The sequence below is a fragment of the Eleutherodactylus coqui genome, chromosome 13 (genome assembly GCF_035609145.1).
Source record: "Eleutherodactylus coqui strain aEleCoq1 chromosome 13, aEleCoq1.hap1, whole genome shotgun sequence".
Lineage (NCBI taxonomy): Eukaryota > Metazoa > Chordata > Amphibia > Anura > Eleutherodactylidae > Eleutherodactylus > Eleutherodactylus coqui.
Window position 1 is genome coordinate 15398472 of NC_089849.1, and position 19262 is coordinate 15417733.

The following is a 19262-nucleotide window of genomic DNA, read 5'->3' on the forward strand; positions in this document are numbered from 1 at the left end:
AGATGGGTTTGCAACTGAACATAAGAAAAAGGTGATCAGGGCCTCCAAAAATGGAATATACAGCAAAAAGATCCACAATGAAGAAATAGACACAGTCCAGGACTTTATTTTCCTTGGTTTCAAGATTAACAGAAATGGGTGCACAACACCTGAAATCAAGAAGCTAAACGATGGTGAATGTGAACGCCATCTGGAAAAGTAAGGCTATCGCAATTGCAACTAGAGCCAGGCTAATCGGTGCGATCGTCTTCCCTATGGATACCTATGGCTTTGAAAACAGACAAAAGAACGATAAAACACTTTCAAGTTGTGGCGTTGGAGGAGACTGTTACGCATCCCATGGACAGCGAGAATCACCAACAAAGTAGTACTGGATTGCATCAAGCCAAAAGCCTCGGTAAACACCAAGATCACCAAGCAGAAACTATCCTACTTCATCCATGCCATGTCCAGCCATTCACTTGAGAAGGCACTCGTGCTGGGAATGATATGGGGAAGGGGAAGTGGGATGAAAAGCTGCCTTATTGGCTTGATACCGTCAAGTCTGACACAAACATAAACCCAAGTGAACTCAAGGAAGTGGTAATCTAAAGAGGCAGGGAGGAGAATGATCTACAGAATGATCGAAAGTCCATCTTGACTAAACGAACAGTTGAATTGATTGCATTTGATTTGTTATAATATTATGGTTTCGAGTAGAGATAAAGAAGAACTTGTCTCCGAGAAACACAAACCTTCCATACACATTAGATTTCTGTCAGGTGTGCGGTCATTCCGAAGAGAAATCTACCAATAATCTAATGTCTATGGGGGCTTCTCTTGGAAATCCACTCTTGGCGGGACTCAACTGGCCACATTTGGCATTCACAATGTCTACTACAGGTATAAAATACATCCTGGCCAAGTTAAATTACAGTGAAAGCACTCCCCAATGGACAAAGATGTCTTAGAAAGTCTCCTTCAAGTAGTCGTCCAACACATGGGCTTATGTTACTTGCCCACTTTCAGCCTAGTTGCTCCAAGTAGGCTACAAGTTATTTTCCTAGCAAAGTCTCCGCCACATTTCAACAGAGAGATCTTAAAAACACGGCATTCAATGACACGCTGCTCCCCATTGTACGGCACAGTGGGAAATGTGCAAATAATGTTTCTTCCTTACAGTTGCTGGAGTTGGAAGACGGCCAAGATTATTCTCAATGCCCTTGGCCATTCAAAGAGGCCCGGTTGTATTATCAGGTTTTTCTTTGTGCTCTGAAGATAAATTTCTGGTTTTACTTTGGTAAACAACAAAAGGTATAATCTTGGTGCTTATAAGTCTGCTGGGAGCACAAACCGACCCACAATTCTTACAGGGTTCTTTCATAGGAGTCTTCAAAGGGTTTCCTCAAAATCTGTTTGTCTAATGAAGGAGCTGTTATGACATGTCATGTCCTTAGACCACCTTTGTATCAATCTCTTCGTACTATCAGGTACGGTATATGTGCACCATAGAGATAGCTGAAGGACCTACATGGGGGGCTTTTGTATGAGTGGTATGCACCCAACCCAAGGCTCCTTCTCATCACAGGCAATACACTGTTAGCAAACAAAAGGGTCATATCCTCCTTCACTCCTACAAGTGATCGGAAGGTGGTGCAGCGAAGAAGCGCCAAACTCTACCATCCTGGGAAAGATTTGTTGAGGTAGTATAATCCATCTCTAGGTAGGGGCCCCATTTGTAACAGCTTTGCCCTGAGAAACAGGTCAGACAAGTTTACTGAAACTTTCCTCGACCCTAATTTTGCAACCTTTATCATCTCATGCAAAAGTATTCCAAAAGTTTGTAAGAGCTAAGATTCGTTGCAGCTTGGACTCTGTTTCCCAGTGGCTCCCCAGGGACGGAATAAATCTGGAGACATCGTGACATGGGCAATAATAAGAAAAACAGAGCCCTGCTCTCTATCTATGTCCTTTCAGATATCTCTTTGGGTCATTCCTCTGTAAGTGACCCCGATCCTACAAGAAGCTGAGGAATGACCAGCTGATTTTGTCTTAAGGAGTGATCATTAAAACAGTCTGCGATTAACTCTTTACACCCTTCATTCCTTGGAAGGAACCCTGCAGTAAAGTCAATACCTAGACAGCAGGAGTGGTTGGGTGGTCTGTGGAGCTTGTTAATTGGGTTGTTGAAAGCTGTGATAAATAAACTGCAATAAACAGGAACCTATTATACTAATCCAGGGGGTTCGAGCCCATAAATCCACACAAGCCACCTGCCTTATCCACCTGCCTCCATATGTCCTGGCCTTCTGGCCAATGTGACCCTACACACACCTAATGACCTTCATCTGTAGGTTCATCGTTCTGTTACTCCATCACGATCTGTGTATGTAGTAGAGGGCCGCACGGGATAAACGTCCTGTGACTTGTTACTAGTAAAGCCTGGAGATGTTAAACAGACCCCATATGGGACTTACTATGAGGTTTGGTCTTCACAGCACAGAAGTGCAAATTTTATTTTTTTTTTCATACCGGCGTGCGATTTTTATCCACCACAAACGCCAGAACATAGTGCAAATATAAACTTAAAGGGTTTATCCTGTTTTTTGTTTTCTGCAGTCTTTGGTGACATTGCGTTACATTCATGCAGGGCACAATTACGGCGACCCCCATGGATGTCACCAACACGTCAAACCTTGATGCAATTAATGTCCACAATGGACCAACAAATACATGAATTAAGACACCAACACGTTGGAAACCCCAATATAGGCGTGGGAATGTTCTCCCTTCACAACTTCAGTTTGGCAGGCCCTGCCTAAAAGTAGGGTGATAATTCCGAAAGAGCCGGCAGCAACTCTTGGACCTAGACTGTACCTAGATGGAGGAAAGGGAAGGATGTACTTGTATAGTAGATGGAAATGCTATATACCTATGTATATATAAAACAGGGCTAGGCAAATGTGAATAAACCCCACAGTAAGGCCGCCTGCACACGGGCGGATTTGCATTGCAGAATCCCGAGCTGGCATCCGCCTCTGGATTTCACAGCAAATACTGCCCATAACATGCAATTGAAAAACACTTTTTCCTCCACACAAGTGGAAATTAATTGCAATTTTCCGCTCACAGGGAAAAAATAGCAGCATGTTCTATTTTTGTGCGGATTCTACGCAGACAGCTTCCATAGAAGTCAATGGAAGCCATCTGATCAGTGGCCCTTCGGGAATGACATGGGAAGAGCAGGAGTTTAAAAAAAAAAATCTGTACTGCGCATGTCCGATGGCGAGCCGTGCGGACCATCTGCAGTATAGTTAAAAAAAGGAGAAAGCAGGTGCGTGTGGACGCCGTTACTGCCAGGGACAGATTCCGCTGCAGGATTCTGCATGTGGAATTTGACCCGCCCATGTGCAGATGGCCTAAAGTATCACCACTGGTACTTAACTGCAGATGACCGCTGCCACACCAGACACCTCCAGGAGAATAACTGGCACCCATGTAGAGGCGGGCCCAGAATAAACACATCCATTATGGCTGATTGGCTAGCAAGAAGAAACCCCTCCCTATGGGCCAATCAGTCCACACACCTCAAGAGATATTGCAGCAGGGAGAAGAGGGGAAGGCAACATCAAACACTGAGGGATTCCCAACAGACAACAAGGGAACTTCTCCAGTGACAGAAAACATTGAAGGATTAAGGAAACTTCTGCAGTGACAGGAAAGAGGCAGTCATCGGTACCAAGCACCATCCACTGAAGGTGGGATCATGTGGTCTGGGGCTGATGCTGTGACGCCATCCTGGTTCCACTTTCCACAGCAACATATTGCGATCACTTCAATGAAGCTAAGTTGCAGTACTAAACACAACCTGTGAAGATATGGTGCTGTTTTTGCAAGAAACCAGTCATGTTTTCCAATCCTAGATGACTCCAATAATGGAGTTCTAGACATTTGACACTTCTGCCCATGTATCTGAAGGTAAAAACCATCGGTTGGCCTATGACTCGAATGACTACGTCCTTCTAGGACAGGTCGAAAATTGACTGTCAACCTTACAGTTGGACCTCCAGCTGTTTCCCCGGCCCCCCCACACTCCCATACACATGAATTATGGTATGTGTATGGAGGTAAGCCACACCAAACAACTCTGGCGGCAGCTTGTCTTCCAAGGAATAAAATGATCCGGTGTTGAAATTCACTATCCACAATTGAAATTCACTATCCACAATCTTTCTTTCTCCTGGCCTCAACTGTTGTGGGAAAGTTGAGCCACCCCTAAGCACACTAGGCAGCCATCCAAACCTGCTGTGATCCTGACGACTCAACTCTAATGTGTATGGAGGCCTTGAGACGAAGACCTGACCCTTGTTTTAGGGATTATGGCTAGGCACATATACACACTTTGTGTAGAGTCTTCCTTCGGGGGGTCTAGTCTGCCGGTTGGGCAACACTGGTCTGATGACTATGGCCAATGTATGGATAGCACATACTAGGCAAGACATTTGGGGCATTTCAATTGGCTGAAAGTACCTCTACTTTAAAAGACAAGGATATTGGAAGACATTCTGGAGCATTTATGTAGTCGTGAAGGGCACAAGAACAGGAACACTGGGGCAAAACTATCAATCTAGGGCAAAGTCATATACAGAAGTAAAGACAGTCCACGACTGTAAAGGCAGAGGTGTTTAATGCAAATTATGGATGCCCTGGGGGTGTACAATGTCATAAAGAAACAATCCATCTCTTTATAGACCTCTTCTGCTGTCGGAATAACGAGGGGCAAGCAGAGACCTGCGCCGGCATACCATAGTGAATGGGGTATGTCTCCGTGACCGGGACACATCAGGGCGTTTTGGAACAAAGCGAAAAGGCGAAAAGAGAAATAGAGTCTGATATGATGGAGCGAGGACTTCCTTATGGCTGAATTTATTTTTTCTCCTTCTTCCTTGGTCTTAGAAATATTCAACAAACAGAGGAACCAGGGAAAGGTTATCATGCTCAAGATTTACACCCCCCCCCCCCCCCCTTGGACCCACCATGACAGTCTTGTGTTTAGAAGGTCCAACAAATCTTAGGACTTGAACCATTGTGCTGAATCAGGACATTGTTGCCTCTGGAGCATCATGGTGGCTAATTAAGGACATGTAGGTGGGGGAGGGAATACATTTAGGTTGCTTTCACACGGGCAACGTTTTTCTGCGGAACACAGCAGAATTTGTGGCTCTGCGGAAAATTCTGTACCAAAATCTGCATGGCCAACTTACGCATTTTGATACAGAACTGAAAATGGCAGAATTTTGGAAGCAATTTCGCATCAAAGTCCACATTGATATCTTCAAATTCCGCTGCGCCTCGGTTCACACAGGGTGGATTTGCTACGGACCCTCCATAGTGGAGAATCTTCGGCAAATCCGCAGTGCAAAATCTGTGTCAGAGTTTGGTGCAAATTTTGGTGTCAGTTTCCCCCCCTCAGGCCTGATATCGCACTCGTCAGCGTGCGTTTTCACGCCAATGCAAGGCATTTTTCTTTAAAGACGCCTCCCATCACTTCAGGTAAAGTAGAGATCCTCCATTGGGGCTGAATACAGTGTCGGAGGATCGGCAAGTATTTCCTATTGTTTTCAATGGAGAACCACACATTGCGCGCCGTACAATGTGTTTTATGGTTCATATTTGTGCGACATTTGTGCGTCTCGCAACACATAAATCTCGCACGATTTTCTCGGCCGTGTGAAACCAGCCTCATTCGAAGAGGTTGGAATCTACACTGCAAACCCGCTGTTAGAATTGACATGCTGCTGACTTTAATTCCACGCTGATTTAGTGCAGATTTTCCCGCAGGGCGCGGATGATATTTTGATCGTTTCATCCACTTTACTGCTGCTGTAAGTGCATCCGATTTTCTGTGTGAACAGTCCACAAAGAGAATCTGGCGCAAATCCACCCTGTGTGAACAAGGTGTTATGGGACGTTAATTGGATGTCTCAGAAGTGTCATCGGTTGGGGCTCGACCATTGGGTCTCCCAACAAACCCAAGAACGAGGAGTGGACAAAATGATGATGAACATAACGTGCCCTGAACTGAAGATTGGCAGGTGAAGGGTTAAACGAAGAGCAACACAAGAACCGTCAAGAGAACTTGTTGGAAGGGATAAGTGTGTAAGCTCTCCGGATGTGCGGGAGACTGCGCAGGTACAGACTGATCCCCGGATAAATGGAATTCCATACATATCCGCGGGACAGGAAACAAAGACATTCCTTATCCCCATCTACCTGACACTGTGCGGACGAGGGAGACTAACTACTACCCCCATCATCCATCTCAACAAGCCTTCTTGTAGGGCTCATTCACGTACTCTGCGCGTTCCGTGCTTATTTATTATGTGCGTAGTACGCAGTGATTGATTTCAGTGGGCTCATTCACATCTGCGTATTTTTTACGTGATTTTCAGCCGTGTTCTATTTTGGCGTCTATTACAAACAGAAATAGGCCATAGAGATGAATGGGCAGGCGCAAATATGCAGTGAATACACCTGAAACGTGCGTATTTGAGTATCAAAACAATGGGACCTTCTGAGTATTTTTTTACGAGCGTCAAAAAAAAAGCAGATGCGCAGAAAAATAGGACATGCTGCAAAGTTTCCATCATGGTGAGAGAAAAACGGACCACATCATTAGGCCGGCTGCACACGGCAGAGCCGGAATCCCACAGCGAAATCCGTCTCTGGCAGCAGCGGTGTCCGCACATACCTGCACTGTCGCCGTCTTTTCTGCACCAGACGGACCCGGCAGCTCGCCGTTGCACATGCACAGTACAGATTTTTTTCCCGCGCCGTCACTAGGCGATGAAGCAGAATCCGCAATGTTCATTCGGGTTGGACGGGTTCTACTGACTTCAATAAAATGAAGCACGCTGGGATTTTCCCTCCGCGAGCGGAAATCGCAATTGATTTCCGCTTGTGTGCAGGAAGCAGAGGATCTCCATAGCAAGTAACGTGCAGGATTTGCTGCGGACTTGCGGTGCGGACGCTGACCGCAGATTCTGCAGCAAATGTCCACCCGTGTGCAGGCGGCCTTAATGCACAAAATGGGTTCTATTTTTGTGCGACTCTTGTGTCTTGCAAGGCACAAAATGTGCGCGGTAAAATCGCCTCTGTAAATACGATCTTAAAGCCGGAGCTACACAGCAATTTTTGCCACAATACGCACGGTAAAACCCACAGCATTGTTGTGCGATTTCGCGAACTAGTGAAGGCGGTTGGTTGCACTACAACACGCAACCACAAGCGGACCGGAGCTGGAATTCCATCAAGTTCGGATTTCTTGCGATTGTTAGGTCACAGAAACTTGCAGGTCACCACGTGATCGCATTCACTTATATTAAAATGCGATGTTCTGGGGTCAGTGCGGTCTGTGGTCACATGACGTACGTCGTGGCCAACGCTGCTGCATAGCCCTAGTGACAACCTGAAGTCTATTGTATGTGTATTTGATCAAATTCAAGCTATTGTTTGCTGTTATCAGCCATGTCCGACCATATTGTTCTTCCATAGGATAACCCCACAATCACTACTTGAGGTCTGAAGGCCGCGGAAGCATTTACATGCATTGCTGCTCATCTTCTAACGCCCACGCGGTTTTTTGGCGGATACGCAAGAGGTGTCCCGGCCCTTTAACAGATTCGCACATTGGGTAATAGTTTATCGCTCGGGTCCCTCCAGCATTCTTCTACAAGTGCGTTAGAGATTACTCGCCGCATCTAGCAGGATTTAGTGGTTCTCCAGCGGCGCGCAGAGTTCATGTCCTCACGCCGCTACAAAGAAGTGAGGAAAAGCATGGCGAACGCTCGGACAGTAATAGCGAATTCTTCAATTAGAATCCGTCCATGTGACACTCCCTAAGGCTACATTCACACGAGCGTAAATCCCACGCGAGTTTTGTGCGAACGACCGCCATGCTTTTGAATGTATTCGTATATAAAAGCGTTGATGCTGTAAGGTGAAAGAATCGCTGCGTGTCGTATTTTTTTTGCGACCAATGAATGTTTTTTCGCAGCAATGACACATCCCCATTTGTGACACTTTTTATTAAGCCACGCCATATTACAGGGCAATCCCGGGGCGTTTGGGACGTACGTATATGGACCTCATTTATCAAGCTGTAAAGCGCACAACAAGGTCATGTGCACTAGAGCCACCAATCACAGCAGAGCTTTCACTTTTCCCCAGCAGATCAAGAGCTGAATGGTTGCTATGGGCGACGAGGCCTAGTTTCTCACCAAAGGCCTCAGACACCAATAACCGTAGTACTACTTACGGGAGGCGCCACATGGGACAACTATCGCCCTAATGGTCACTTGGGAATGTAAATGGCAGTTGTTCTGTGTAAACATGGTCACCGACCGGGTGACAAGTGAGACTTCATTCATTAGTCCCTTCATTTCAGCTCACCTAGAAATAGTCGCTGGTTGATGAATTATCACCTAATGTAAACTGGTAATCGTTGTCTTTCAGCGACTAGCCAACAACTTGGCAGGAATGTGGGCGCTTGTTCGGCGTGCCCCTCCCACTGAATGCTGATTGGCTCCTGCCTTTTTTCGACTATTTTGCCCTCGCTGTTAACACTCCTCGCTTCCCAAAAATACGTGCGACTGAAGAGTTCCTGTTGGTTTTCGAAGGAACAATCGCTGCTACAGTCTCTCCACGGGACACTCCGTGTCGCGGCCTTCGCCGCAGCGAGCGCTCACTCAAAGACCGCTCGCACACATTTAAGTGCGTTCAGTGGACTCGGCAACCAATGGGCTTACGTTAAGGATGGGTCGAAGTTTCAAATACACGCCCTCCGAAGAACCTCACACCCCCTAACTAGTCAAAGAAACGTATTTCTTCGGCCCTGGTAAACGCTCCCAACAATTCGTTTGATGATCACAAACTGAACAAGTAAACTCCGTGAAAAAGCTCACGAACAACAGCCATTCTTACGGCGTAGCGACTATTGCAAGCAACTATTCAGACAATAGTAAAGCCACCCTAGGACTAACTTCACGCGGGCGAGTGCGATATCGGGGAAGTGAATCACGGCCCAATTTTGCACTCGCGAATAAGCATTTTGCCTGCGGGTGCAACTTGTTTTTTGCCTCAAAACAGCCTCATATGACTTCGGGGAAGAAGTGCTCCTCTGCCTCGGCTGTCAGCCATGTCGGAGGATTGCTGAGCTTCTCCCATTGTTTTTAATGGGAGACCTCGCATCCCACTGTGTGCACCTAGCACATGGGGCGTTGCTGCCGGCGGCCCTATTGAAAGCGGTGGGCACTGCGATGCGAGCGCACGCAGGGAGATAGAACATGGTTTCCACATCAAATTGCGGTGTAAAGCGGGAAAAAGTCTCTCCTGTGTATGCCCATGTTTGCCAGGATGAGGCAGTCTTTCGGAGGGTCATAGTTCCCTTTTCCACGGTAGCAGGCTTCGTTGCCAAGATCTGGCCAGTTGAGGCTCATCAGGAGTCGGTGCCGACTCTCGCTGTAACGGGCCTGGGACAGGACGGGTGGGCAAGGGCTCCGTGGGTAGGCCGTAAACTGATGCTGACTCACGATGGATGTTTCAAAACTTTTAATAACTCAACCAATAACAGGGCCGATCCGAGCGTCTGGTTAACTAGTACGTCCACAACAGGTGGAAACCCACACAGTACAGCCGCTCTCGCGCTAGGGAGGAATCCCAATAGTTTTTTTAACAATCTCTTTTTTATTGAAATACAACGTGAACCGCTGGGATAGTCCCCAGATAAAGGCCTGTCCGGCCGCGAGTTCAAGGATCCATGGATCCCACTACCGGCAGAGTCTAATACACTGTTGTCATAGGCTTAGTAGAATGCACTACATAAGTAATGCAGTGTACTATTCTAGAGATTGTGCTATTGCATCTTCAAGTCCACTGTAGGGACTTTAAAATAGTGTCAAAAAAGTTCAGTTTATGGCTGCCTGTCCATGGGCGTTTGTTCATTGCGTTACCTGCGGCGATACTCCGGCCGCAGGTAATGCAGTGAACGCTTTCCTTAGCATTGCTATAGAAAGCACATGAGTGGGGAATCATAGCAATTCTCCGCTCGTGGGATCTAAATTACGGCTTGCCGCGGTTCTCCACGGTGAGCCTATCTATTAGATAGGCTCACCGCAGAGACCTGAGAGCGGCACCCCTCCTTCTTCCGCGACGGAATATCGCTGGCGATATTCCGCAACGGTCGTGGACAGGGGGCCTAAGGGGAAAAAAGTCCAGTTAAAAAAAAAAACTTTTTTCACAAAAGAAAAAAACATTTTAATTGGATAAAATAACAAAGACAATTTTAAAAAAGCAGCACCTAAAGGGGTCACCTACCGGGTTCGTAATGACGCAATGAAAATATTTTGTTATATATCTCATATGGTGAACGCTGTAAAAGTAATTTTAAAAACTAACACCAGAATTGCTATTTTTCTAGTGTTTGCCTGCAAAAAAAAAACACCATACAATGCAACCCAAAAGTCACGAGTACTAATAAAAACTACAACTCTCCCTGCAAAGCTCTCACAAAGCTCTGAGGCCGGAGAAGTAAAAATGTTCCGGGTCTTATAACGCGGTGATGAAGATTTAATTTTTTTCTGTAAACATGTGTTTTCGTTGTGCAAAAGTAGTAAAAAAAAAAAATCTCTTACAGGCCATCTGCACACAAACGGGTCAAATTCTGGATGCGGATTCCGACCCAATGCCCGGCCCACGCCCGCGCGCACCTGTCGTTTCTTGTCTTCTTCTGTACTGCGGATGGTCCGGCCGGCGAACAGTCAGACATGCGCAGTATTGCATGATTGTTTTTTCAAATGCTTATCTTTCCCACGCAGTTACTAGGTGATGATGCGGGTACCACAACCTTTCCGAAATGTCAACTGCAGAACTCCATTGACTTCAATGGAAGCCGTCTGTGCAGAGCCCGCATGAAAATGGAGCATGCTGTGATTTTTTTCCTCCACGACCGGAAAATCACAATCGCTGTCCACTTGTGTGAGCGGACATGCGGATGCTCCATTGGTTTGAATTGGTGTGAAATCCTGTGGATCGTCCGTGAATTCCGCAATTAAAACCCGGTCGTGTGCAGGGGACCTAAACTTGGTGTCGCAGTAATCTCAGCCATCTTGGGAGCGACTCACGAAGATGACCCTTGTCCGTATGACCTACTATGCGGATGTCATGGGGGAGCGTCTCGCAGCAAGTCATGTCTGAGGGGAAAACTCCTGTATATCCATAGTACATGTATGATAATAAACTGTATATTACATGGCGCTACAAACAGTCCGAAAGCCACCAGCAAAGCCGAACGTGTGAAATGTCAAGACAAAATGGTGCTTATTAATCAAAAACGCGAAATTTGTGCCAGTTTTAGCTGGGCTCACACGACCGTATAGGAATTGTGAATTCCGCTGGCTCTGTCCGCCCATGTGATACACGAGTGCTCGCAGGCGATCAATAGCACTGTCTTACGCGGCTCCACTCACGTTAGCGTATCGGAATTACGTATGAAAAAGAGAACGCACCATGTTTTATTTTGCCGCATATGGAGGTAAGCCCCACCCAAACAGCTCTGGCGGCGTGCAAGTACACGGTCATGCGCAGTACAATATCTCTGCCATACGCAGCAGTACGCAGTTGTACTAATGCTGCGGGGGCTCTTTAGCGTTTTCCGCTTACAGCCGTGTGAGACGGCCTTATACTAACTCCCAACAGGTGCAATCTACGCCATATTTATGAAAGGAGTGAACGGCACTGATAAATGTGGCCAATATTAAGAAGTGCTGAAAAAATTAGTAGATGCACTAAATTTTATTAAAATTTACAAAAGAGACGCACGCGGTCCAGGAAACAGTCATGGAGGAGGCATAAGAATTCACGTAGATACAGAAAAATGGGAATTTGTTTGATTTTGCTCAAAATTTACCTCAGAGTGCATGCGAAGGTGACCTTTACAGCGAGCGGCTGAACATCTGGATTCACAGCCGTATAAAGGACGTTATCACACTAAAATAATAAATCATGTTGGAAGGGTTTATAAAAACTAGTATAATGAGCGCCAAAATGATGAGCGATATGCTGCAGAGAATGCTGAGTTGCGCCAAAAACCACACAGATGCTCCAAAATGGAATCGCTCCTCTGACTGCGCTCAAAAGTTACCTCAGAGGCTGAAAGGTTGCAAAATGAAATTACACCGAACTCGGCGATTACACCAAGTAAAGCTGGTAATGGGGTGGCAGAAAATGCGCCAACTCAGTTTTACTTGGTCTAATTTGCGCTTACTTTTTGCGCCTGTTTTCTGACATTCATAAATGTGCGGGAAGCATCCGACGCACAGAGACCTCGCCCAGGTCCATAAGAACGAAAAAAATTGGCAGAGCCATTCGTAATTTTTCATTTTTTTTGGAGCAAATCAGTTGGAAATATGTCGTACAAATAAAGTACCGCTATTCCAAACTACGCCACAAATCGTCAGCTTCATAAATAACGACGATGTCTCTGGCTCATAGGAGCTTGCACTTTACCAGGTGTAAACCCTCGGGGGTTCCAGAACGCCACGTATTGCAGGTATACCCCCACCAGAAAGGGGGCTTCACTAGTCCTTAGAGGACAACGGGAGGATCTATTAACCCATCACCTTCTATAAAAGTGGGCCTGAACCCACTAATACATCCTAATGGCGGTGACGGTGCGGCCTGGCAGCGCTCATCCGTACGTGTCAGGCCGGACGCTGCACAATGACACTGTCCTGAGACGTGCTGGGGGATGGGACCCTCGCACACAATAAAATACAATTAAACACCCGGTCGCCCCCTCCTCCTCCGGCACAGAACCTTCCTGCTGGGGAGTGAGCTCACAATCGATGGGAAAAGAAAGATTCCAGCAAGACCACCAGCGAATGAACTCCATCTCCTCGCTCCATGCTCAGGGGGGTTTCATGTAACGCATCAACGCCTCGTAGGGTGTTCAGAAAACCGCACTGCCAACAAGTCCCATTTTTGGCTTTAGGCTAGGGCTACACGTAGACTTCAGTCGTGCGACATGACGATCACTGTGTTGCACTGCAACATTGTATCTAATGATTGGCAACATTATAGAACAGTCGCATGTGACTCTGCCATAACAGTTTGCAGTGCAGTCACAGCAGAGATCTCGCTGTTTTCTGCGCAGTACAGTTTACGCCCCGCCGTCGCTGGACAATGATGCGGATCCCGCGACCTTTCTGCAATGACGATTACGGAAAGGACCACGGGTCAGACGGCTTCCACTGTTTTTAATGGAAGCCGTCCGCACAGAATCGCAGCATGCTTCAATTTCTCCTCCGTGAGCGGATAATCACAATCGATTTCCACTCATGTAGAGGAAATCGCGTTTTCCCGTAGCATTCTATGGGCGGTATTTGCTACGGAATCCGCAATGCAAATCCACCAGACGGCCTAAAAGACCCAGCATGCCCTGACCGTCTTAGGGCAAGCTAGGAGTTTTCTAACAGCCAGAGAGCCACAGGTTGCAAATCAGGCTAACAGGGCATGCTGGGAGTTGTAGTCTCAGAGCCATAAGTTGCAGGCCCCCATTGCAAACCATGTAAATGGCTGTCGCAGAATACAGAACATATGTGTATATTGCACCATAAGTCATATAGGATACATATCACCATACAGACCTGACCCAGATCCAGGGTGACGTTGACCTCGTTGTGCTCCAGTCCCCGGGACAGGGGAGGGCTCTGCCACCATCGTTCAGTCCCATCGATGGCATTGCTGATGGGATGAGACTTATCTCCACTGCTGCCTGAGCAGATGTCGCAGTATTGGCCCTGGGAACAAAATGAAGACATTCATTAGATGACTCCAAGTGTCAAGACGACCACAGAAAAGTATGAACGATACGCAGCTTTATTAGGGACATGGAGATGAGCGGCGCCTTTTAAGAATTTTATTAAAATCTATGAGAGGTCCACAATTCTTGTTACTCACTCACATTGATGGAGCTACCAAGTAAACGTCAGTCCTTAAAACTCTTATCTGTTTCTGAGAAAACTGGGTGACCACCAATATGTCAGATATTACTTCCTACTCTCTCAGGGGCTAACATCCAGCTTTCCCGACTCCTGAATGGCTTACTTGGCTCATTATACTGTGTCTTGTCCACATAAATGTACAGCTGTGCTGATTATGTGAGAATAGTCTGGGGCAACCCCTGTGGTAGTCAGCTAGCCTAGCCTCATGGATGCCAATGTTATAGATTGGGGGGCAGATATGAATCGCTGCTTGATGCACCATTTAGGAGTTTGGAAAGCTGGACAGCAACCAGACAGAAACTGTAACAGCGGCCATACTGGTTACCACTCCACTTCCTAGACATCTGGAGCCATATATATATATATATATATATATATATATATATGGTGTTTGCGGTTTAATCAGTGCGTTGCGGGATGCACAAATCTCACATGAATATGAACCCTATTCTTTTGAATAGGGATATATGAAGGAGCGATTTTTTTTTTCACACAATCACTGTGCTGGAAAAAATCGGTGCATATCCTATCTTTGGGCATTCCCTCGGAACGTCTCGCATCGCACCGCATTCCCCATTGCTTTAAATGGACATGGGACAGCATCACAGGGTGTGCGAGGTGCATGCGAGTGTGATGCAAGGTTTACCCATTGAAAACGATGGGAAACACTCCACGACCTCTACTTACCTGAAGTGGTGCGAGGTATTTTCAACACAAAAGCACCTCATATCCGCAGGATATCGCATGTTGGCGAGTGCGATATCAGGCTGAGTTTCAATCAAATGACAATCAGCCAAGGTAAACAGGCAGTCCTGCATCTATCAACGACTGCCTGTTTACTGTGAATGGAGGCGGATGGGAGGGATGAGCGGTCCCCGGCCTGCCTCCATTCACTAAGTGATGTGTAAAAGCGCAGGCATGATTACTATTGGGACAGCTGGCAGGAGCTTTTGTGCCCTACAGTAGTCCTGTATAAACGGGCCCTAAGAGTTGCCTGACACTGACTTGGCCACTGCGTATTTATTGCGGGTTTTCCATTGCAGAATGCATGCAACGATTATGCTTTGTTTGAAGGCAGCCTTGGGGACCTTTCATACGGGACAGAATATTCTGCTACAGCATCGGAGAATATGCGCCCCTCAAATTCTGCCCCCAAATCTGTCCAGCTAACTGGATTTTGCAGAATTGCCGCCAGGATTCGCCTATTTTCAGTTCTGCATTAAAATTCGCTCATTAGCAGTGTTAATTTTGGGTCTGAATATTCCACAGGAGGACATATTTATTCTGCAATGCCGTCCCATGTGAAAGGTCCCTTTATGTCCTTTATATATGTCAACACCCAATATAACGAGCGCCGATCGACAGACATTTACTTGTTTTTTTACACAGGGGGATGAACGATTGTTAAAGGGTCTGTGCCAAGCTCTAACGTTATCCCTATACACAGTACAATAGGCAATTTAATGATTGGTCAGGGTCCTACTGCTGGGACCACGAACGAGCCAGAGAACAGACATCCCCAAGGTCCCCATATGAGGTGCACACGCCGATCCATTTATTGCAATAGGAGAGCTGGAGGTTGCCAAGCATTTGTACTCCTCTGATTGATATGAATGGGGCGGAAATGCTGCAGCACGCATGCCCAACCACCACTCTATTCATGCGGGGACCTTCGGGACCCATATTTGTTTGATCGGACCCCTATTGATCATAACATCATCCCCTATCCTGTGGATTGAGGATAACTTTAGAACTAGACAAAACCCCTTTAAATTTACAAGTCATCTCCTATACACAGGACATCCACAAGATAGGGGTTAACTTGCCAATTGATGGGGTCTTACCGCTGAGACCCCTACCGATCTCCAGAACGGAACTACCGTGTCCAGTTCTGCCTGTCACTGTGGGGGCTAAAGTGATGTCACCTTAAAGGGAGCGCTGGCTGAGCATGCGTGGTCAGAGCTCCATTCATTTCAACAGGGCTGATGGAAATACCCGAGTGGGTGCCGCTCTGGTTTAGGCAGTCCCATTGAAAATGAATGAAGTGCTGCTGTATTTGCGCTCCCAGCACTCTATTCGGTCTCTTCCTCACTGCGGGGGTGCAGTAACCCCGCAATGAGGAAGACGGGGTGACATGGGTGCCCTCAAAATCATCAGGGCTCTCAGCAGTGAGACCTGCAAGTTATCCCCTTTCCTGTGGATAGAGCATAACTTGTAATTTGGGGCAACCCCTTTAATATCATCATTGACCCCCGTGGGCTGGCTGTACATCTCCCCATTCAGACTGCATTTTTATGCTTACTAAAAATCAATGATCAACTATCAACTTCTCCACGGCCCAACGCACGGTCATAACCAATCCAACCATGTAAAAGGGCCTTTACATTCACTGGTGCTTTTTTATTTAAAGAGAAACATCCTTTATATATTTAAGAAATTTGGGCGCACTTTACATAATGGACTAATAGCCGCGACGTCCATGGGCTTTGTAGAGCAGGATGTGGCCGGCTCATTGTGGTGCGGGCGCTCCTGCTGTGTCACATAACTGGGTGGCATCTCAATGAGGGGAAGGTCAGTCATTTCACAGTTCAAAGAAGCCGCCAGCCTTTCAGATAAGGAAGCCAAGGAGCAATTAGTGAGATGTAAGACCTTTCATTGGCGAGGGAAGGATGGTGATAGCAGAGGGGGGCAGGGGCGGCACTAATCAGAATGGGCACATTCTTACCTGTAAAGACAGAGGCTAAAAAGATCAATCCGATTGGAGGCAGAAAGGGGAGGACTTCATTTCTAGTAGCCACAAGGCAAGAAACTCAGTGAGAGCGGTCAGCCATAGCAACACTTTCTCCTCTCACTTCCATAATATAAAACAACATGGCTGTAATAGGACTAGGGGCTTATTCACATGAACACATTTGCGTACGCATTTCGTTTCTGCAAAAAAGACACAGAATGCTCCGTTTTCGTGCGTATGGCACATATTTAACTAATTTAACTTAATTGCCAGTTACAATCTTTGGGAGCATGCTTGCATGTTTTTCTGCACAGTATGCACAGTCGTATAGGAAACACAGGCCGCACAAAAACGCAACACCCATCATGAAAATACGCAGCGCGAATGAGTGCATAAATGTGCCTACGCCCGTGTGAAGCTGGCCTATAATGAACAGCTCATCCAAAAAATCTGCATGTTAAGGCAAAGAGATTAAGCCCCCAAGGGGACACGATTCCACCCCTGTGAAGGGACGTAAAAACAGCCGAAAAAATACATCTTGAAAAGGTGTGAAGATGAATAACAGCGGCAAAAAAATGCATGAATATTAAAAAAAAAAATACTGCTTGTCCTCCGCCATTTTTTTTCACTTGGCAGGTTGGTGGTAAAGAAATGCCACAAATAATGGCAAAATGTGTGTGATGGAAACCGTCAGTAAAAGTACTACTTAAGAAGTCCCAGAACTAGAGGCGTAAACACCTGCAGAAATATACAACTAATCAGCAAGTACCGACGGGCTAGGCCGGGGTCACATGGGCGGATTTGGATTACGGATTCTGCTATTGCCGACCCTGCGGGCGATCCGTGGTAAAACGCAGGCATTTTCGCTTTTTCATTCACACTTGCGGATACGAATTGTGTATTCCACGAGTGGAAGAAAAATCGCAGCATGCTCTATTTCAGCGCAGATTCAGTGTGGACGGCCCCCATTGAAGTCAATGGATGTGAGAGTTTCATCATCCATATGAGCGGTAGAAACACTTGCAACTTCAATAGAAAAACCGGAATCCCGGCTGGAGGGGAGAGCTTTCTTTCGTGCGGACGATACGCTGTGCATAGTATACATCCGCACAAAAAACTGCTTGCATCCGCGATCATTCATACTTACTCCTCCCCCCTAATGAAATAATTACATGTCATATTCTTGTCTGCATCACGGGATTAGAACATACAAATACATGCACATCGCCCATTGACTTATAAGGGGAGCATTGATGCGCAAACGTGCAGAAAAGTAAACCATGCTGCATTCTTTTTGCGCGTCTGAAATCCATGAACACGGAAATGCCAACTAATTTTGCGCGCGCAAATACACCCGTCCAAAGGAGTCCTTAAGGTGGCATCATATGAAGGTGAAATCATTTTTAAGGTGGCATCATATAAATTATTTTTAAGGTGGCATGACGTTTTCCCTGCAGGCTGCGGCTCATCCCACATTGTGGCAGCCCAGTGATTCCCTCCAGCCCCCCACCAGCCGCTTACTGCATTGTTTTGCCCCTGTTGCTAAGCAAGTAATGAAAGAGTTAATGTCCCCAACTGTAGAGTGTCCCTGGGAGGGGAGGGGGCACGGGCTCTCCCTGGCATCACGTCTGCCCCGCACCGCACTTGCTGGAAGTGACCGATACAAAGTAACAAGTTAGTAACAACATCAAGGCTTAACCCCCTCGCTCCCGGGCAGTACCTGGATGGTTTGGCTCGGATCCCCGGACACAGGTCCTCCCACCAGCTTGCAGTAGAGATCCTCTAGCGCTCTGCCGCCCTCACCCTCCCCGCAGGTGGCAGTGGCGGAGATCCTGGTGCCCTCTGCCAGGTTGAAGTAGGGTGGGTGCAGGCTGTAGCCATTGACTCCGTTGGTGGGCAGCTCCTGGGCACAGATCGTCCAGCAGGACAGCAGTAGCAGTAGGTGCGGCGGGCAGCAGCAGGGCTTCCTCCTGGGCACTGCCATCTCCTGTGGATGAGAGGCTGGTGCTGCGCTGCTCCCCCTAGCTCCACTGCTGATGATGCTGGGTGAGAGGTTGTCACAGGAGCAGAGGGGCGGGGGCAGCTCTCAGACCTGCCCTGGGGAGAGGGGCACACAGGCTGCACTGCTAGGGACCATGCTGGGTGGGCAGAACTGGGAAAGTAAAAGTAGGAAACTCTTCTTATCACTAGTTAAAGCAGTCATCAGGAGATGCTGGGAGTTGTAGTCCGATCACAGCCAGAAGACCACATGGAGCACTCCTAACATCCACTAGGAATAAAACGGCTCCAGAAAATTCCTCGAAGGGTGATTTTCACGTGCGATTTCTGTGCGCTGGGAGGGTGCGTTCACACGGCCAGATATCCCCTGTGACAATGACACATTACTTTCAATATATCTATGCACACAAGCATTTTTTTCCCCTAGGACAAGAGATCCGAGACGGAAAAAATCGCTGCACACCCTATTTTTGCGTTAGGCTGCCTGCACACGA

General features: G+C 47.0%; 1 protein-coding gene across 1 annotated transcript in view; it reads right to left on the reverse strand.

The window, feature by feature from the left end:
• The window catches only part of LAMA5 (laminin subunit alpha 5), a 146020-nt gene extending 127227 nt beyond the window's left edge, over positions 1-18793 (reverse strand). The window contains exons 1-2 of the mRNA XM_066586920.1: positions 18491-18793; positions 13683-13835 (exon numbers count right to left, since the gene is read on the reverse strand). Of these exons, the coding sequence (XP_066443017.1) occupies positions 13683-13835; positions 18491-18754 (417 nt within the window). The 5' untranslated portion in view covers positions 18755-18793. The remainder of the gene's footprint in view (positions 1-13682; positions 13836-18490) is intronic.
• Between the last annotated feature and the right edge of the window lie 469 nt (positions 18794-19262).